Raw genomic sequence first — 21,555 nt, 5'->3', positions numbered from 1 at the left:
ATGTGAGAGAGTATGTTGGGGAATCACATCATTTCTCACCCTTTCCAGCGAGATGGGAAGGGGGAATTGTGATTTAGTGGAAAGAACACAGGTCTTTCTACTGGATTCTAGCCTCAGCTCTTTCACTGGCAACTCCAGAAAGTCCCTTACGAGTACAGACTAGGTCTCCGTTCTGTTCTCTACCAAATGGAAATGACAGCTATTTCATGGAGTACAGGAAAAAGCAAATGAGATCATCCATGTGAAAATATTTTTAAAAGTCAAAAGCACGAGTAAGATGGGGGTTATCGGTATTATCTGGGGAGATGTTGAGGTCAGGTGCAGGGGGATGGGGGGAAGAATCCATACAGGGTCATCTAGCTAATAGAACTGACCAGATTCCCAGTTTGGGTCTTCCTGGAAAAGGTGATGTATTGATACGGATTCTGCCAGATGTCAGTGTCCTCCAGTAACCACCTGCCCTGGACCTCGATCACTGTTACGGGCAAATAGAGAAAGGTTCAGAAGCGGATGTCCAAAATGGTCCGTGCCGACCAATAGCAGTTGATTAATTGAACTAGGGATATTTAATGTAGATAAGAATATTGAGGGAGGACGGCTTTTTTTAAGCATTTGAAGAGCCATGGAGTTTTGGTTACTAGAGTAGGACTAATAGCATTGGATGGAAGTTAAATTGAAGCAGATTTAGCCTCCACATCAGGAAACGCTTCCTAATGAGAGCGGCTGATAAACGGAACGGGCCACCTTGGGACCCAGGATGATTCCGTGTCAGGAATCAGTCAAGCATTTATTTGGCACCTGCTGTGTACTGGGCACTGGGGATAAAATACAAAGAATGAAACGGTCACATTTTAAGTCCCTTACAATTGTAGTGGGGAGATGAGCTCATGTATATTTTTCAGGGTGTTCAAAGTCGCAGTGGAGATTGGACTAAATGGCCTTGAATGTCCCTGTGGAGATTGAAGGTCCCTTCCAATTCTGACTTTGTGACTTAGAAGCATCACTCTGCAGGGAGGGGGTGCAATGGACAGAGTTCAGCTCCAGCCTCAGACACTTATTAGCTATGTGACCCCGAGCAAATCACTTAATCTCATTACCTCAGTTTCCTCATTTGTAAAATGGGTATTATAACAAGAGTTGTAAGAATCAAGTGAGATATTTGCAAAGCACTCGGCACAGTGTCTGACATACAGTGTGCACTTAATAAATGCTTCTTTCCTTCGCTTCCTTTTTTGTTTGATCTGTTCTGTGCCCTAGATCTTGGGCAGCTTAAAAACACCCACAGTCCAACGGGAGGCCTTCGCAGGGAGATACAGAAGCCCAGGAACTCCCCTTTAGCTGTTGATTCAAGCTCTACGGAATGTTTTCCTTACAGCCTCCCCGAGGTCCGGGAACACTATAATAATCCCCATTTTGCAGATGCGATCATGACAGTCAGTGATTTATTGGCCCAGGGTCACACAGCTCCAAAGCATCAGAGCCGGAACTTGAAGCCCTTTCTTTATGGATCTTTATATACCATCGTTTCCACAATCACAAGAAAAGCCTCCCAGGAACAAGCGGGCCTGCAGAACCACCCGCTGTAGCCCTCGGAGATCCTGGTTGTGATCACAAGCTCTTTCTCCTCCCCAAACAAACAGCCTTGGCCAGCGCAGCATACCAGGTCCATCTCTAATGAGCACCAGCTCTCCTGGTCCAGCTGTTATCTGCTGTTTACATTTGCCCTTGGAGGAGGAGAAGCAGGTGCCCTCCCTACGGCTGTTGGCAGCAACTGCCGCCCCTGTGCCATCCCAGGTCCTTGTCTTGGCCCCCGATTACAAGGGACTGTGGGACTTGGAGTCGGGAAGGGGCCTTTGTGGCCGTCCGGCCCTTCCACCCTCACCCCCGCTTTACAGATGGGGATGTACGGCGGTTACCGCACTTCCTTAGTCTCCCAGAGCTGAAAATCCCACACTCTGTTCACTATATCAGAGCTTCTTACACTTTTCCCCACTTTTTCATCCATTTTTCCCCAACTTCAGTATATAGGTATATAAACTGAATATAGAAATCAGACATTTACTGATAATAAGCCATCATTTCATAATCCCCAGCCCAGTTATGTGCACAGTTTAAAAAGCTTTGCACCGGACACACTGGAAGGGGGACAAACAAGCATTTATTAAGACCTACTATGGCCTGGGCACCGTGCTAAGAACTTTGCAAATATTACTTCATTCAAATCTCCCAACAGTGCTGGAGAGTGGGTGCCATTATTATAAACCCAATTTATCATTTAAGGAAACCGAGGCAGATAAAAGGCTAAATAACGTGCCCCCCGGCCAGATTTCAATTCGGGTCTTTCTGATTCCACCTCAGTGTTCTATCGAATATACCCATACCACCTCTGTAAGAATTTTTATTGAAGAATTCCTAGAACAAGCTCCATTTTTCTGAGAAATTACCATTTGTCCAGTAATTGCCCTGGAGGTGGTATCTCCAATTCCGTTTTATTCAGAAACACTGTTGAGTTTAGAAGTACAACTTTGACCCTGTTGCTACACTTGCTCAAGAGTCTTTGGTGGCTCCCCAGTACCTCCAGCAAAGCAACAAAAATCTATCTCTTGTCTGATGTTTACAACTCCCTTCATGATCTGGCTGCAATCAAAGCTTGCCAGAAGTTACACTCTGTGTTTTAGCCATGTTGGCCGTTCCTGGACACTTCTACTTGTCTCTGCTGGAGTGTCTCCTAGGCGGGGCTCCCTCATTTCCTCCTCTGATCAGAATCCCTTGTTTCATTCATTTTCAGCCCAAATCATCTTTTATGGAAGGGAAGCTTTTCCTTAGACCTCTGGTTGTTAATGGGGATGTTCTTGTTCTCTCTTTGTGTCTGTCTCTCTCTCTCTCTCTCTCTCTCTCTCTCTCTCTCTCTCTCTCTCTCTCTCTCTCTCTCTTTCCTTGTCTCTGTCTCTCATTCTGTCTCTATCTGTGCTCTCTTTCTGTCTCTCTCTGCCTCTCTTTCTGCCTTTCTAGCTTTATCTCTTTTTGCCTCTGTCTCTCTTTGTCTCTGTCTCTATCTCTTGTGCTTGTCTCTTTCTATTTGTCTCTTTCTCTGTCTCTGTTTCTTTGTCTCTGTCTCTAGCTGTGTCTCTCTTTCTCTGTGTCTTTCTGTCTCTCTCTGCCTCTGTCTCTTTCTGCCTTTCTATCTTTATCTTTTTGCCTCTCATCTCTGTCTCTCTCTATGTCTCTGTCTATCCTCTTTCTGTCTCTTTCTATTTGTCTCTGTCTTTGTCTCTGTCTCTTTCCTCTGTTTCTCTCTGTGTGTCTCTCTCTCCCCTACTCTTTCTCTCCCTTTCTCCCTCTCCCCCTTCTCTTTCTTTCTCTCCTCCCTTTTTTTTCTGTCTCTCCCCTTCTTTCTCTCTTTCTTCTTCTGTCTCTCTTTCTCTCTTCCCTCTTTCTCCCCTTCTCCATCCCTTCCTCTTTTCTTCTTTCTGTCCCCACTTTCCATCCCCTTGAATTATCTTGTATCCCCTTCCTGTGTGGTCTCAAGAGGAGGTCAGCATCTTGAGGGCAGACACTTTCCCCTCACCGCCCAGCCCCTGGTGAGCATCTCCTACTTCCCTTGGAGGGAGGACAGCCACATCCAAGCCCCTTCTGTTTTCATCTTTTCTAGGTTAGCTATTCCAGTTTTTGATCTGACCTGTGACTTTACTGGGAGGAATATTGTTTTTTTGGGGGGGTTTCCCCTTAGTATTGTAGGTCAGCCCCTGTCCTGAAACAAGGGAGTCCCCTGGTTCACCCAGAGGCACACCTCTCACTCCAACCTTCCCGGCTCCCTCTCTCCACGGCCAGGGAGCTCGGGATGTCCGCAGTGCCCCGAGCCTTCCCTCATTCCATCAGAGAGAGAGCTTGCTGGAGTAGAAGATGCAGCAATGTCAGCATCCTGGGTTCAAGCCCAGCATTTAAAGTGTGCACTTAACACTAGTGTCAGAGATGGAAGGGATCAAAAAGGCGATCAAGCCCACCCCCTCATTTTACTAAAGCATTAACTGGTTCTGGCCAGTGGGATGTCATTCAATCTCCTCACATAGTTTGCTGCTCTGTAAATTGGGATAATGACATAAAAGGGCAGGAACTGGCTTTATATCTTTCTGTATTCCCAGTCTCAGCCAACTGCTTGGCACACAGTAAGTGCCTAATAAATGCTTGTTGACATGTTCATGTGAAACTTCACAGGGGTCGTTGGGAAGAAAACATTGAATGAAATTACCCATGTTTTCACATTGGAGTACCTGGGTCCTCCGCTAAATCCTCTCGACATTTACTACCTAGATGGCCCTCGGAAACTCACTCCCCCTTCCAAAGGCCTCAGTTTATTCAACTGTACAGTGGAGGTGAGGGTGGAGTAGATGGTCGCTGAGGTCCGATGGAGCCCGGCTCTTGGATCTTACGATGTGAGAGAATTCTTTATTATTGAATCCTGAAATCTTCCCGTCAGCGGATGCCTTCTTGTGGTGATTCTTCCGATCCACCATGGCGGCTGAGAACCCCTGTTTCCATTCCTTAGGAAGCAGCCTTTGAGAGACTTCCCCCGCTTTGCCGGACCAGAGACGGGCACTCCACAGCCTGACCTTTGGGCCAGTGTTTCACGTCTGGCTTTGTAGCCCCATCGGAGCTCTTGCTCTCTCTCTCTCCAGCCTTTTAGACCAAGGACAGAGTCGCCTCTGTGACCTTGAAGGACCTTGGGGACAGCACAAAGGGCGACTTCCCTGAGTTCAAAACCAGCCTCAGCCCCGGACACTTACTAGCTGAGTCACTTAACCCCACTGCCTTAACAACCGCAACAAAGAAAAGGGAGATAATAGAATGAATACAAAAGTGTGCCTGGATCCTATAAAAATAGGGTGAGGAATCCCAATACACTGATTAGTAGGGAGAGCTAAGGAAAAGAAAGGGAGTGGGGGCAGGGGTGACAGGATTAACTCCTCAGGGAGAGAAAGGGAGGGGATCATGGAAGGGGAAAGACCAGAGCTGTGGGCAGAAAGGATGGGAGCATGTAGGATTAGGAACTCGACTTTTCACAGAAAGAATTTTAATCCCCGGAGGATAGACCACTTGGTTTTTGTCTCCTGTCTTATAGTGCCTGGCCCATCGAAGGTGATTAATAAGTGTTTGATGGTTAAAACAAAACCGGCCTCAGAGAGAAGATAGAACTACCTAATAGTGATTTTGTTCTACTTTTCTTTGTCAAAAAGAATCTCTTTTGAACTAGAAAGTTCATAACAAAACTACTAATTAGGAAATTAATACCAAGTTCCCCCTCAAAAAAAATAAATAAGGCAATAGAGTTACCTGGACGAATTCAAGTCACCCGGCCCAGGTGAATGCCCTCGTCACGTATGAAAGAATGAGTGGAAATGATTCTTGAACCACTGTCAGTGATAAGATAATAAATAGCAGAAATAATTCAGAATTAGTAAAGGATAACTGTTGTGTTGAGTTCCAAAAACCTTAAAAGGAAAACATCTCTACGCTAGGCCAGGAAATTTGGTTTGAACTCCTAAAAGTCCAGAATTTGGACGTGTAGAGCTGCTTAATGACCGCCTGAGAAAGGAAGTCATGATCCCAGAGAGCCATTGCCGTCTCCTAATGGAACACGAGTCCCGCTGGACCATATTCCATTTTTTGTGTTCACCTCGATTTCCAACAAAGTGTTCAATAAAATATCTCGTGCGATCCTTACAGAAAATATGGAGAAGCTGGACAACAGATCATAGATTCCCTCCTGGCGGGTGGAATGACTTGACTCAAAGAGCAATCACTGATGGCAGGAAGGAAGTTTCCAGGGAAGTGCCCCAGGGATCTGGGATCAATCCAAGTTTGTCTGACATGATTATCAGTGACTAAAGGTAAAGGATCACAGCTCTACAACTGAAAGGAATTTCAAAGGTCAAATAGTTCATGTCCTTTGTTTTCCATATTTAGCAGCTCGGGCCTAAGGGGATCACACGTGTGGTGAATACCAGACTTGGGGTTTGAACCCTGTACCACATTTTGGGAAGGATGTTGGGGAGCTAGAAAATGATTATGGAGCTGTGGCGTGCAATCACATTGGTGAAGGGACTGGAGTTTATGCCATATGAAGGAAGGAAATGGTCCTAGCAAGGGGGACGTAATAGTATTTGAAGAACGATCATGGTAGAACCATGTTTGATCGCAGAGAACAGAACCGGGAACAAATGAAAGGAGATTGAAAGGAGGAAGATTTTGGTTTAGTGTTGGAAACCTTCCCAATGTTTAGATCTCTCCCAGAGTGGAATGGGCTGTCCAGGGGGACGTGGATTCCCCTTCACTATAGATCTAAAAAATGGATGACCGCTTGTCCACTATATGTTAGTAGAACTCCTCCGTTTCGGGTTGGGATTGTTGTAGTTTGGTGATATGTTCTGTGGATCTCGACGTCAACAGGATGATTCAAATCTCTCCTGGGATACCGGCTGTTTGACCTCTGTTACATAGCCTCTGTATGCCCTCAGATAAAGTGGGGGTGACAGTAGCACCCCACCTCACGGCTTGTTGGAAGGACCAAATGAGAAGATGCTTTGCCAAGCTTAAAGTGCATAAAAATGCATGTGTTAGTTTGGGCAGATAATATCAACAGGCAATCAAGATGGCGAGCGCCGGGCCTGAAATCATGAAGAACCAAGTTCAAATTCAGCTTCAGCCACTTGTTAGCTGTGTGATCCTGGATGAGGTGATTGCCTCTGTTGGCTTCAGTTTCCCCATCTGTAAAATAAGGATGAATAATAATTAGATAATAATAATTAATAATATTTACATATACATTATATAATAATTATATATATATTATGTATAAGATTATATTATATAATAATAAGGGCACAGGGTTGTTATAAAGTTCAAATGAGATACTTGTAAAGTACTTGGCACAGTGCTGGACATAATACAGTTGCTGTAGCAATATTTGTTATTGTAATTACAATAATTTTTATTATAGTTGGTTGATGAAATGGTAGCTGCTCATGCTTTGTGTTACAGCGGAGGCTGGGCGATTTGTTCAGACTAAGGAAGTGGCCACGGTCAGTTCTTGGGCCCCGCCCCGCCTGTCTTGTATCTTTTCCCATCTCTGAGTCAGTGCATTTGCCGTTCCCCCTGCCCGATAGGCCATCCTTCCTTATCGCTACCTGCTTTCCTTTCAGAGCCCAGCTCAGAGGTCCCCGTTTACACAAAGCCGTTCTGGGTCTCCCCAACAGCTCGTGTCCGCGCCCCAGAGTTACCTCATTTTGATTTAGTGTATTTGGGGTGTATACGTTGCCCCATCCCACTCGAACAGAACATGAGGTCATTAAAGACAAACAAAGATTGTTTCGTTTTGTGCGTAGTTAACCAGTGGTGAGCACATAGTAGGTCCTTAATAAACATTAAGCACCTACTGTGTGCCAGCTTGTGGCTGGTCTGAGAAGGTCTGAGAAGCTGGCTTCTGGGGGCCTTTCTGTGCGGGCCTGGAGCCAAGCTGAGCTCCTACTTGGGGCAGCTAGAGCTGCTCCCTGGACTCCTTGCTTGGGGTTACGGCTGACTGGGTCCCTCGGGCCCAGAGCACCGTCGAGGGGGGCCCTCCTTCCTTCTGGGGTCGGGACCCAGCTGGGCGGGGCTGCTGGCTGCCTTCCTGAGGCTGGTGGGGCGTGCCAGGCCCCACCTCTGGGCAGAGCTGCTTTGGACCGGAACAATCGCTCACCAAACAGGTTCCCGACGGGGCTTCTCTGACCCCGGAGCAAATGTAGGCCGCCTTAGGGAGGGGCATGGAAACCTGAACAGCCCCAGCCCTCCCCGGGGCAGACGTTTATGGGGCAGGAGCAGGAAGCCTCCATAAAGCCGGTCCCCGAGCGTGGAAGGGGATCTGGGAGGGGCGGGCCAGCGGGGCAGGGTGCCCACCGGGAAAGGCTGAGGGAGCAAGGGGCCGTTCAATGCTGGTGGAAATCTTGGCTCAGCTGTTTAGGGGGGAGTGCTGGACACTGAGCCAGCCGAGAGCTCAGGTGGAATTCCACCCGTGACCCTTCCTGGCTGAATGGTCTGGTCAAGTAGTTAAACTTGAGCCTTGCTTTTCCTTGTCTGTAAAATGGGCTAATAATAATAAATAAAACTGCCGTGCCCTCCTCCCCAGGGTAGCATCCTAATTATATAGGATGTGTTTATAACCTCATTAAAACGTCATTATTTAGTGTGTAAATATTTGTGGTTATACAGGATATCCCCCGAGTCTTGGGGCCTTTTAGGTTCCAGTGCCATCTTCGCAAATAAGCTGAGAGAGCCTACAAGGTTCAGATCGGGGGACACCCGCGGTAGCATGTAATTAATGATCCTGAATCATCGTATTTAGATAAACCAGCCGGAAACCCAAGCCTAGTGGAGGCTGGTGGGTCACGTTTGTTCTAATTGTCGGATAGAATCTGTTCTTCTTCTTATAGTGGACACATCCTGGATGATCAAGCTCCAACTCTATTACCCTGTTTCCAGCCTGTGGGACAGTACCCCAGCTCCCGCCGGTCAAAATAGCCTTCCCTTCCCCCACCTCTCCCGGTGCACCCCCTTTCCAGCTCCGACACAAGGGATCCCCTTCTAGACTGAGTATTAACACCCCATTTTATACAGGAAGCCTTCTCTGATCCTAATTGTTGAGGGCTTCCCTTCCAAACTACTCTTTATTCTTGCTACATAGATTATGTTCCTACTTATTGTTCCTCTCCCCCCATTAAAATGGAAACTCCTTATGAAAAAGGTTGTTTCATTCTTTGTACTTTAATTCCTAGCATTTCTGGTATACAGCAAGTGCTCAATAAATGTTTGTTGATTAACTGGTGTTAGGGATGCGATCCCTGGACCTTCCTTTTGGAATATGGAGCTTGTGTGTGGAATAGCCATATTTATATTGGCCGTATGTGTGAAAGGCAGGACAAGTCTTATAATATCATTATTATCACCATTATTATATATTATTATTTCATCAAAATCACTGAATTTGAAGGGAGGAAAGGAAAGGTTCAAGTGTGAATTCTGCTACTTCCTGGATGTGTGACATTGCCTTTTTTGTATGTTTTCTTGTTTTAAAAGGATGTTAAGCCCGTTGAAGGCTGGGATTATTTCTTTAGTTATAATTTAATTTTTTTTCCTTCTTTTTGTTTTTGTTTTTGATCTTTTCATCCCCAGCATCTTGCATTTAGTCAATACTTGATAAATGAGTATTCAGTTTTATCTTCTCTAGAATGGGGATAACCAGAGTTTTGCCATTATATGAAGGAATTGTTGCAAGAAAGGAGTTAAGGCAATTTTAGAGATTTCTGGCTGAAGAGGGAGCAGAGAGGTCATCATTAAGGCTGTTCCCCCCCAGAAGAAGCTGACCCTCGGGGAAGAAGTTCCCCGAGCTCACACGAGGGTCCCGGAGCCCAGTCTGAGGCTGCCGTGTGGCAGTTTGGGACAATCTCTCATCAGTGGGTATTTCTGGCCCAGTTTTGGCTTCTAAACAGAGAGATGTGTGTCCGCAGCAGCTTGGAGCCTGGGGCCTCTCGGGGAAAATAACAGGCATGAATGGTGGGCACTGTCTCACAATACCAAAGGTCTGTCCTCTCCAGCAGCTGTCATCAGAGTGTCCAAGCTGGGAAGGACCCCAGAGACCATGTGTAGACCTAATCAGCACAGTGGGAAACTCCCTGGAGACGCCGGCACCAGGATTCAAGGGATTTCTCTCCCTTTTGAAACTTTGTTGGGAGGGGAAAGTGTATCACTTTTTACTTAGTGTAACACTCCGGACACATATAAGTAACTATTGTTGGTGGATTGATTTTGTGTTTCCATTGCTTGCATACAGTAAGTCATTAATAAATATTTGCTGATTATTTAATTGGACTCAACCTGAATTTGAATCCCAGGCTTTGCCGTTTATTTAGCCTGTGGGATTCTTGTACACAGTAGGCAGTTAATACATATTTACTGGTTATTTAATTGGACTCAACTCGAATTTGAATCCTAAGCTTTGCTGTTTATTTCCTGTGGGACTCTTGTACTCAGTAGACAGTTAATAAATACTTGCTGATTATTTAATTGGACTCAACCTGAATTTGAATCCCAGGCTCTGCTGTTTATTTAGCCTGTGGGACTCTTGTATACAGTAGGTGGTTAATAAATGCTTGCTGGTTATTTAATTGGACTCAAACCGAATTTGAATCCTAAGCTTTGCTGTTTATTTCCTGTGGGACTCTTGTACTCAGTAGACAGTTAATAAATACTTGCTGATTATTTAATTGGACTCAACCTGAATTTGAATCCCAGGCTTTGCTGTTTATTTAGCCTGTGGGACTCTTGTATACAGTAGGTGGTTAATAAATGCTTGCTGGTTATTTAATTGGACTCAAACCGAATTTGAATTCCAGGCTTTATAACTTATTCCTGTGGACTCTTGCACACAGTAGACTGTTAATAAATGCTTGCTGCTTATTTAGTTGGACTCAACCAGAATTTGAATTCCAGGCTTTATAACTTATTCCTGTGGACTCTTGCACACAGTAGGTGGTTAATAAATGCTTGCTGCTTATTTAGTTGGATTCAACCTGAATTTGGATCCCCTGGGGTCCCACCTTCTCCAGATGGGTGCCTGGGACTCGGGGTGGCTCTGAGCACTCTTGTTTTATAGATCTAAGTATCCAAGACCCAGAAAGAGGAAGCTGAGGGGGGGCAGTCAGCACGTGGTGGGCTTCCCCATCTTTGGGGGGGGAGATCTTCCTTCTCGGGACTCAGGGGCTGAGTCCCGTTATGAGACCCGAGGGTCTCGGCGCTCCCTTCCAAAGCTGACACTCGGGACTTCTGGTAGTTTGTGGGAGAATTAATGCGTATGTCTGCAGATTAATGTCATACACAGTAAAACACAGGTGTGTGGGACTGCGCGCGTGTTTAGTTAAATCAGCCTATGAAGTAATGTGTATAATAACGTGTTAATGGAACGAATGCGGATGTCTTGGGGGGGGGGGGGGGGAGATGTTCCTGTAGGAGGTAGAGCCTGAGCCCTAGTGGTGAGAGGGGACGGAGGGAGGCGGAGGGAGGGGAGAGAAGCCACGCCTGGGAATTCTTTCCGGACCTCGGGTCGCCCTGACCTTGTCCTACCTGGGCCATAAATCCTGGGACTCGTCCTTTCACTTTCGGTCTCCCTTGTGGCCCAGCACTGCCTGGGTGGGAGGCGCCGGGGGGCCGGGGCGTTGGCGGTGGGGAGGGTGCCGGGGTGGGCGCGTTTCGGTGGTCCCGGCAGCCCGTGGGGGTCCCAGCTTGGGGGAGGGGCTGCTGCTAGAGGGGCTAAGTCATCGAAAGACCTATTTTATCTGGGTGTGACCCTTGATCTGAGGAGGATCCATCCATTCAAAGTCCTCTCTTCCTTGGGAAGACTTGGGAGCTCTTTGATTAGGTGGAGCCGGAGAAGGGTCAGGATTAGGGAATGGCAGAGTTCAGAGGGGAGACAGGTGGATCAGAGCTGCTGCCTCTATTTACCCATCCCTGCCTCCTTACCTCCTCTGTCCAATGAGGCTTTTAACCTGGAGGGTCTCTCAGAAGCTCTGCGGCCCCCTGGCCCTCCCCTCCATACGTTGCTCACCCATCCCTTGCTGGAGGGTCTCTCAGAAGCTCTGCGGCCCCCTGACCCTCCCCTCCTCACATTGCCCACCCGCCCCTCGCTGGAGGTTCTCTCAGAAGCTCTGCAGCCCCCTGGCCCTCCCCTCCTCACATTGCCCACCTGCCCCTCGCCGGAGGGTCTCTCAGAAGCTCTGCAGCCCCCTGGTCCTCCCCTCCTCATGTTGCCCACCCATCCCTTGCTGGAGGGTCTCTCAGAAGCTCTGCAGCCCCCTGGCCCTCCCCTCCTCACATTGCCCACCCGCCCCTCGCTGGAGGGTCTCTCAGAAGCTCTGCGGCCCCCTGGCCCTCCCCTCCATACGTTGCTCACCCATCCCTTGCTGGAGGGTCTCTCAGAAGCTCTGCGGCCCCCTGACCCTCCCCTCCTCACATTGCCCACCCGCCCCTCGCTGGAGGGTCTCTCAGAAGCTCTGCAGCCCCCTGGCCCTCCCCTCCTCACATTGCCCACCCGCCCCTTGCCGGAGGGTCTCTCAGAAGCTCTGCAGCCCCCTGGCCCTCCCCTCCTCACATTGCCACCCGCCCCTCGCCGGAGGGTCTCTCAGAAGCTCTGCAGCCCCCTGGCCCTCCCCTCATACGTTGCTCACCCGCCCCTCGCTGGAGGGTCTCTCAGAAGCTCTGCGGCCCCTGGCCCTCCCCTCCATACGTTGCTCACCCGCCCCTCGCTGGAGGGTCTCTCAGAAGCTCTGCGGCCCCCTGACCCTCCCCTCCTCACATTCTCACCCGCCCCTCGCCGGAGGGTCTCTCAGAAGCTCTGCAGCCCCCTGGCCCTCCCCTCCTCACATTGCCCACCCGCCCCTCGCCGGAGGGTCTCTCAGAAGCTCTGCAGCCCCCTGGCCCTCCCCTCCTCACATTGCCCACCTGCCCCTTGCCGGAGGGTCTCTCAGAAGCTCTGCAGCCCCTGGCCTCCCCTCCTCACATTGCCCACCTGCCCCTTGCCGGAGGGTCTCTCAGAAGCTCTGCAGCCCCCTGGCCCTCCCCTCCTCACATTGCCCACCTGCCCCTTGCCGGAGGGTCTCTCAGAAGCTCTGCAGCCCCCTGGCCCTCCCCTCCATACGTTGCTCACCCGCCCCTCGCTGGAGGGTCTCTCAGAAGCTCTGCGGCCCCCTGGCCCTCCCCTCCATACGTTGCTCACCCGCCCCTCGCTGGAGGGTCTCTCAGAAGCTCTGCGGCCCCCTGACCCTCCCCTCCTCACATTCTCACCCGCCCCTCGCCGGAGGGTCTCTCAGAAGCTCTGCAGCCCCCTGGCCCTCCCCTCCTCACGTTGCCCACCCGCCCCTCGCGGAGGGTCTCCTGCCAAGCCCTGCCCTCAGTGCTAGGAAGGGACCCAAAAGATGAGACACAGTTCCTGCCCTGGAGGGGCTTCCAGCCCAGTCAGTGTGGTGGAAGGAGCGAGCCCCTGGGAATGGGGTATCTGGGCTGCCCCCACTCGCTGCCTGACTCCAGCAAAGCCCCCAACTCCGGCTTCGGGCTCTTCATCTGTGACAGGGGAGGGCGGATCCTTCCAGCTCCATGGTCTGAGGTTCTGAGGAAAGCACCGGGGGCCGGGGCTCTCTCTGGGGGAGAATAGTGGGGGGGGGGCGCTGGGGAAAGGTGCGGGGCTGGGGGAGTCCGCCTGCAGCCTGCAAGGGAGCCGGGACTAAGGCTATTAGGTTAAAAACTCCTCGAGCCTCCTCTCCTCCCGAGCCACAGCGAGAGCCCCCAAAATGCCCTCGCTCCCTGGGCACCTGCAGCCTCTGCCCGGCAGGGGCTGTTTTTATTCATTGTACTTGAGCCCTTAGAACAGTGCCTGGCATACAGTAGGCACTTAATAAGTGCAGATTGGGCTGGTCACAGGTGGAGGAACAGGGGGTTCTGAGACCTCTGGGACTTGGGGGAGGGAAAAGGCCTGAACAGCGGCTCTCTTTGCGCTGTTCTCAGGCTGCTGCCGCTCGGAAGTCGCTGCATTGCCCCCCCTTTGAGAAGCCCAGGGTTCCCAAGATTGTTGGCAATGACATCACAGCCAGAGGGTCACCTCTGGCCTTCTCCGGCTCAGGTTACAGATTGGGAAACCGAGGCAAACTGAGTGAAGGGAATGGCCCAGAGTCACACAGCTAAGAGGTGCCGGATTTGGACTTGGGTCTCCCTTGGGTCTCCCTGACTCCAGACCTGGCGTTTTACCTCCTGCACCACCCACTGAGACCACGACCTTTCCCTGAATGATTCATCATTTTTGTCGGGCTGGGCCCGGTTTCCTGATCTTTAAAATGGGCGGGTTGGGCCACGGCTGAGGTCCGTTCTATGCGCCCCTTTCGTCTCTGGCCCCCCCAGCTAGCTCTCCGGGCGGATGAAGCGGCTTGGGCCGGGAGTCGGTGTCTGAGCCCGTGCCTCAGTTTCTCCGGCCCGTGTCTCGGCCGGACCCGCTCTGTTCCTCCCGCCTCGGGAAGGTTTGCCCGATAATTATGTAATTATAAGAATGAGGGAGAAGGTAGAGATAAGGGAAGGTGGTGGGGGCCGTGGGGCGCCCCCCGAGCACCTCCCCGGGGGTCTCACGTGTCTCCTCTGCCCGCAGGGCCCGCCGCGCCGGCAGCGCCATGTCTCAGCGGCACTCAGACGGCTCCCTGGATGACAAGTCGCACCTGCTGGAGTACCGCTTCCACTCCGAGCTGCGCCTCGACCAGGATGGGAACCCGGCCCCCGGGCTGCCGGGGCCCCGGAGCTCCCTCGGGTCCCTGGAGAATGCCGCCTTCCGGGAGGAGCGCCCGCCGGACGAGCCCCGCCACGTCATCCTGAGCACGGAGAGCCCCGCCGCGCTCAAGGTGGGCACCCAGCAGCTGATCCCCAAGGGCCTGGCCTCCAAGACGAAGCCGCCCACCCGCCACCAGAGCTTCGCGCTGTCCATGCTGAGCAAGGAGGCTGCCCGCAAGGACCCCAAGCGGCTGTCCGCCCCCAGCTTCTCCCTGGACGACCTCGAGCTGGGGGTGACCTCCGAGGGGGCCCTGAAGAGGAACCTCCGCAACCAGTCCTACCGCGCGGCCATGAAGGGCTTCGGGAGCCCCGGCGAGCCCAGGCCCAAATCCGTCGCCAGCCTCAAACCTGTGGCCGAGGACGCGGGCCAGGGGCGGGCCCGGAGCCCAGCCAGGAACAAGGTAGGGCCCGGGCCGGGTGCGGGGGCTCTGGGAACAGTAGCAGTAACGGGACCCACCCAGCGCGCTCCTGGGATAGCTCTCTGATCCCGTTAGATAGGTAAAGGTGTTCTCCCTGGGCCCCAGAGAAAGTGGAGGCAGGGAGGCTCACTTGTCCAGAACCGGGAGGAGAAGTAATCCCGATAAAGAAGGCTGATGATTCAGAGAACTGTCAGCTTTGCATGAGCTCTCCCCGTGTCATCTTAGCTGTTCCTGACAATTACCTCTGTGTCCCCACTTTTCAGATGAGGGAACCGAGGCAGACAGGGGCTAAAGGCCTTGCACACCTGCCAGTCAGTGTCCTTCTCCTCCTCCTCCCTCTTCTTTCTTTCTCTCTTTCTCCCTCCCTCCTCCTTCTTCCCCTCCCTTTCTCTTTCCCTCCCTCTCTCTTTCCCACCCTCTCTCTCTGTCTCTTTCTCCCTCCTTTTCTCTCTCTTTCTCTGTCTGTGTCTTTTTCCTTCTCTCCCTCTCCCCCTCCCTCCCTCTCTTTCTTCCTTCCCCTTTTTTTCTGTCTCTTTCTCGTTCCTTTTCTCTGTCTCTGTGTCTTTGTCTCTTTCTCCCTCCTTGTCTCTGTGTCTGTCTCTTTCTCCCTCCTTGTCTCTGTGTCTGTCTCTTTCTCCCTCCTTATCTCTGTCTGTGTCTCTGTCTCTTTCTCCCTCCTTTTCTCTCTCTTTCTCTGTCTGTGTCTTTTTCCTTCTCTCCCTCTCCCCCTCCCTCCCTCTCTTTCTTCCTTCCCCTTTTTTTCTGTCTCTTTCTCGCTCCTTTTCTCTGTCTCTGTGTCTTTGTCTCTTTCTCCCTCCTTGTCTCTGTGTCTGTCTCTTTCTCCCTCCTTGTCTCTGTGTCTGTCTCTTTCTCCCTCCTTATCTCTGTCTGTGTCTCTGTCTCTTTCTCCCTCCTTTTCTCTCTCTTTCTCTGTCTGTGTCTCTTTCCTTCTCTCCCTCTCCCCCTCCCTCCCTCTCTTTCTTCCTTCCCCCTTTTTTCTGTCTCTTTCTCGCTCCTTTTCTCTCTCTGTCTCTGTGTCTTTGTCTCTTTCTCTCTTCTTGTCTCTGTGTCTGTCTCTTTCTCCCTCCTTGTCTCTGTCTGTGTCTCTGTCTCTTTCTCCCTCCTTTTCTCTCTCTTTCTTTGTCTGTGTCTCTTTCCTTCTCCCCCTCTCCCCCTCCCTCCCTCTTTTTCTTCCTTCCCCCTTTTTCTCTCTGTCTCTTTCTCCCTCCTTTTCTCTCTCTGTCTCTGTGTCTGTCTCTTTCTCCCTCCTTGTCTCTGTCTGTGTCTCTGTCTCTTTCTCCCTCCTTTTCTCTCTCTTTCTCTGTCTGTGTCTCTTTCCTTCTCCCCCTCTCCCCCTCCCTCCCTCTCTTTCTTCCTTCCCCTTTTTTTCTCTCTGTCTCTTTCTCGCTCCTTTTCTCTGTCTCTGTGTCTGTCTCTTTCTCCCTCCTTGTCTCTGTCTGTGTCTTTGTCTCTTTCTCCCTCCTTGTCTCTGTGTCTGTCTCTTTCTCCCTCCTTGTCTCTGTCTGTGTCTCTGTCTCTTTCTCCCTCCTTTTCTCTCTCTTTCTCTGTCTGTGTCTCTTTCCTTCTCTCCCTCTCCCCCTCCCTCCCTCTCTTTCTTCCTTCCCCCTTTTTTCTGTCTCTTTCTCGCTCCTTTTCTCTGTCTCTGTGTCTTTGTCTCTTTCTCCCTCCTTGTCTCTGTGTCTGTCTCTTTCTCCCTCCTTGTCTCTGTCTGTCTCTTTCTCCCCCCTTTTCTCTCTCTGTCTCTGTCTCTTTCTCCTCCCGTTTGTCTCTGTCTCTTTCCCTCTCCCCTCCCTCCCGCCTCCTTTTCAGGCCCCTGGTTATTAGGAAATTTTGTTTTTATCTGAAAAGTCAGACTTAACCCAAAGTCCCAGTGAGTGGGCAGGAGAACGGTGAGGCGAGGCCGCTGCCGTCTCCTCCCAGGCCGCCATGTTTGAGTCACGTTCCACCCTTTCCTCTCCAGCTGAGATTATTGCCCATTCATTCTGTCAGCGTCTTGTTTGAACAAATCTGTTTGCATGTTGTCTCCCTCCTAGACTGGAAGCTTCTTGAGGGCAGGGTCTGGTTTACCATTATTATTTTTATTATTTTATTTTCTTTGAATCCCCCGGTGCTTAGCCCAGTGCTTGACACTCAGCACTTAATACAAGTCTCTTGACTGACTGAATCCCCTCTGTTGATTACCTCCTATCTACCCTGTCCATATCTTATTCATACACAGTTGTTTGCATATTGACTCCCCCCCAGATCACCATTAGATGGTGAACTCTTTGATAACAAAGAGTTTTTAACTTTGCATTCACAGAGCTTAAGGACACAGCAGGTGTTTAAGAAATGCTAGTTGCGTGACTGACTGATTGACATTAGACTATCTCTGAGATCTTAAAGCCTTAGGATTCCTGGGACTTCACCAGACTGCAAAGCTTCCTGGGAAAATGTTATTTGTGTATTTATGTATATTTTGTATGTTTGTAATTTTTTTTTCTTCCCTTTTTTCTGTTTTCCCCTTTATTTTTTCCTTTCCTGGCTGCACTTTTCTACACCAGGCATATATATACGTCCATGTATAAAGTACACACTTAAACACATACATGTTTTTCCAGGGATCTTGATTATCTGTGATAAGTCACAGGAATCAAAAGATTTTAAGACCTGAGAGATGATCTAATTCAGTCAATTAGTCAGTCAACTAATTTATTAAGTAACTGGAGATAGCAAAAAAATAAAATAAAATAAAATTTTAAGTAGGAAATGCTGCCAAGGAAAAACCTTGTGCAAATGTACATCTGAACATCATACAACTCTTCTACTATTTAGACCCCTAGAATTTTGGGGGGGCTGGAGGAGGTAAAGCGATTACCCAAAAATCACACACCCACTGTGTGTCAGAAGCTTGATTTGAACTCCGTATCTTCCCAGTTCGGAGGCCAGATCTGCCAATCTGCCTTCTGTTCATTCATAAATATGTTCTATCCTGGAGTTGATTTGAGAGTGAGCCTTTAAACAATGGGAAATGAATGTAAACTATTTGCATTTTTGTTTTTCTTCCCGGGTTATTTCTACCTTCTGAATCCAATTCTCCCTGTGCAACAAGAGAACTGTTCAGTTCTGCACACATATATTGTATCTAGGATATACTGCAACATATTTAACATGTAAAGGATTGCTTGCCATCTAGGGGAGGGGGTGGAAGGAGGGAGGGGAAAAATTGGAACAGAAGAGAGTGCAAGGGATAATGTTGTAAAAAGTTATCCTGGCATGGGCTCTGTCAATAAAATGTTATTATGAAAGAAAACAAAAGAAAAAAAGAAAAAAGAAAATCATAAAAAAAAATTTTAAAAAGAGCTAGCCTTTAGTTCAGCTCTCTCATTTTGCAAATGAAAAAAAAAAACAAAGTCTGAGCAGTTACCAGTATTTACTGAGTACCTACTATGTGCTGGGCACGATTGGGCATAGGGGAGGCAAATACAAAAAATGTCAAACAGGGACAGTATTTAAATAAATGGAGATTATTTTCTAATGAGACATACATTCAGGATAGTTCCATGCAAGGCAGCTTGGGAGGGATGAGCCGTTCTGGGTGGGAATGGCTCAGAGCTTCAGGAAAATGAACTCAGAGAAGAGAAGACTCAGGGAGGAACCGATGCAGAATGAGAGTGACTCATGTATGGCGGAGAGGGACCAGGGGACTTTGGTGGGTGGCGCTGGCCAGAGGGAGAGCTTTAAAAGCTGCCCTGAGGAGTTTCTGGGTTATCTTGTAGCTAAGAGCAAGCTGCTGAAATTGGGTGAGGAGGGGAATCACACGGTCAGATCTGGGCTTAATTTAAAAAATCATTGGAACACAAGGTTTTGCCAGAGTGAATGTTGAAAACTATATATTTTGAAAATAAAAAACTTGGTTTAAAAAAAAAATTGGCTGTGGTACAGAAGATGGACTTGAAACCATTGAGGAGACTGTTGGAATGATGGAGAGTCAGAGAAAGGAAGGCCGGGTGCCGCTGGCCTTCAGAACGGGAGGCCCCGTTGCACCTGGGCCCAGACTCCCAGCCCCGGCCCTGTTCTGAATGGTCAAGGGCAAAACCAGCGAGAAGGGAAGGAGGGCAGGAAATCTGTGGGGGAAAGGGAGCAGGATGGTTTTATTTAAGCCCTTCTTTCTGCTTGCTTGACAAATTGAAAGTTGAACTTTAATGGGAATAGGCAGGGAGCTGGACTGTCCCCATTTGTTTGTTTCTCTTTGAGGTCCCGGCCCAGAAGCCGCCCTAAGCGGTGTGGCTAATCGGATTAGCTCTGGTGAGGAAGTGGAGGTCTTTGCTGGGCTGGCCGCCGGATCCCTGCCGGACGGGCCCGTTCTAGGCTTTTTATCAGTCCTCCGAAAGGGCGCTTAGCAGAGCGGGGGGGAAAGAGTGATATTTAGCTCCCCCTGCGCCTGGGGGAGACTGAGGCCGGGGGTCTCTGGATGTGGGCGTCCCGAGGTGTCGTGAGCAAAGCGGGCTTCCCTAGTCCAGGGAGGTAGAGAAGGGCTGCCAGGCGGAGGGGCAAACCCTTCCGGGTCACGGGGTGACAGAGAGGAGGGGCTGCTTCTTGAGGCGCAGGGGACAGCTGCCTAGAAGGCACTGGAGAGTCAGATGAAATAAAGAGCATTTAGACATTGGGCTTGTTTTTCAAGCTAAGGCAAAAAGGGAGCCACCCAGGACTCTGGAGCATCACTAGCTTGGGAACTAAAGCTCCAGGAAGGCCAAATGTGGGGACGAGCAGAGCCAGCAGCTGGGTACGAGCGGCGATGGGGCCGTCCTTGGTTTGGTTCCAGACTTGATTTTCTGATAATCCACTCAAACCGGCAGCAGATGGGCCTGCAGAAACTAAGAATTTCAGATGCCTCACATGGAAGTGATTACGGCCGCCCCTCTGCACGGCCGGAGTGCGGGGGAGAGGTCAGAGCAGTGAGCAGTTAACCCTTTGGCTTTCGGTCCCCACCCAGCTTACCTTGTAGCTCAGCCTGACGTCCCTGTCTCTGGGGGCTTCTTACCACGACCTGCTTTCTGAAATCTCCTGCGGGAGCAGGTAGAGTTCTCCCATTGAAAGTTCCAGGGCATAATGTCAATAATAACAGTATGTAATAATTATAATTATATTATAATAATGTATTACAGCATTTCTGTAGCACCTACTATGTGCTATACTGTGATAAGCATTTCACAAATATCATGTCATTTGAGCCTTACAGCAGCCCTGGGAGGCAAGTAATTAATCTATAATAATAGATGATAACAGCAATAATTATAGCATTTCTGTAGCACCTACTATGCGCTATACACTGTGATAAGCATTTCACAAATATCATGTCATTTGAGCCTTACAGCAGCCCTGGGAGGCAAGTAATTAATCTATAATGATAGATAACAGTAATAATTATAGCATTTCTGTAGCACCTACTATGCGCTATACACTGTGATAAGCATTTTACAGATATCATGTCAGGTGATCCCCACAGCAGCCCTGGGAGGCAGGTGATCATTATACACGTTTTACAGTTGAACACACGGAGGTAGACAAAGGCTGAGTGACTCCCAGGGTCTCAGGGCCAGGAAGCCTCTGAGGCTGTTGGTCTCGGGCCTCCCTGACTCCCCCGGGCTCGCCTGCGAGGCCCTGGCGCACGCAGGGATGAGTTTTGCTGGATCGGAGGACATCCCCGGCGCCCCTTTTCCCAGCAGGGAGGGTTGGGGCCTTGGCTTGGGGAGGCCCCCAGCACAGCCGGGCCGGGACTCTCTTCCTTCTGGGCACTTCCCTCCAGGTCCCCGGGCTCCTTCTGTCAGCACCAAGGAAGTGCTTGCCCCGGGGGGCTTCTGGTCGGGCCCTTTCCCAGAAACGGGAAGCGCAGGTGCTCCCTGAGACGGGCCGGCGGCTGCGGGAGGGGAGGGTCACTTGGGCCCAGGAGCGGCCGGGCCGGGAGCTGCCCTGCCCTCCCGCGGCTTCCATTCCGCCCGGGGGTTGGATCCCAGCATTCCGGAGGAAGCCCAACAGCTCGCTCACCGAGGCCTGGGAGAGGCCACGGCCGCTCTGAGGGAGAGGTCGGGGGTCCAGAAGAGAGCCCGCCGGCCTCCTCGGGCTCCCCTGCGGAGATGCCCACGGGGGCCGGGGCCGGCGGCCATGGGAGGCCTGCACCCGCCCTTCCCCCTGTGGTTCCGACCTCGGGACCCCGAGGCCGGGCCCCCCAAGAAGAGCCGGAAGGAAGCCCGGCCCAGCCGCCTCCTGCTAACGCGCGGCCTTTCTGTCTTTCTGTCCTTGCTGCAGAGGACCCTCGGGAGGAAGCGCACCCAGCAGGGCTCCTTCAAGGACGGTGAGTGCGCCCCGGCACCTTCCCTGGGGGAGATGGCAGCCTTTGGCCCTCTGTGTGGGGCGGGAAGGGGGGCTCTGTATGGGGGGAGGAGATGTCAGCCAGGCTTTGGGGGGCTCTGCAGCTGGAGAGGGGGACCTCTGCCCAGCCCCCCAGGCCAGACAGCAGGTAAACCAGAACAAAGGGAAGAGAAAGGAGGAAAGAATACTCCCCATCTCCAAGAAGGCGTTTGCACTGCACACAGAACGTCTCTGGGCTCCCTCAGCCCCGCAGCGAGGTCCTGGGGCCAAAGCAACTATTGATTCCAGTGTGGTGGATGAAACCCCAGTTCTCTAAAGGAGGGGTGTCCAAATGATCCGCTTTAAAGTCGAAGGCTCGGAGAATGAGCTTGCT

The 21,555-nt window shown here is 50.6% G+C and overlaps 1 protein-coding gene across 1 annotated transcript in view; it reads left to right on the top strand.

Moving 5' to 3' along the window:
- The window catches only part of ARHGEF16 (Rho guanine nucleotide exchange factor 16), a 65,849-nt gene that overhangs the window by 2,546 nt on the left and 41,748 nt on the right, over positions 1-21,555 (top strand). The window contains exons 2-3 of the mRNA XM_051988746.1: positions 14,216-14,792; positions 21,120-21,165. Coding sequence (XP_051844706.1) covers positions 14,238-14,792; positions 21,120-21,165 — 601 coding nt within the window. The 5' untranslated portion in view covers positions 14,216-14,237. The remainder of the gene's footprint in view (positions 1-14,215; positions 14,793-21,119; positions 21,166-21,555) is intronic.

This window comes from Antechinus flavipes, chromosome 3, assembly GCF_016432865.1.
Source record: "Antechinus flavipes isolate AdamAnt ecotype Samford, QLD, Australia chromosome 3, AdamAnt_v2, whole genome shotgun sequence".
Lineage (NCBI taxonomy): Eukaryota > Metazoa > Chordata > Mammalia > Dasyuromorphia > Dasyuridae > Antechinus > Antechinus flavipes.
Note: the sequence above shows the minus strand (reverse complement) of the source record. Positions and strands in the feature narration are given on the sequence as shown.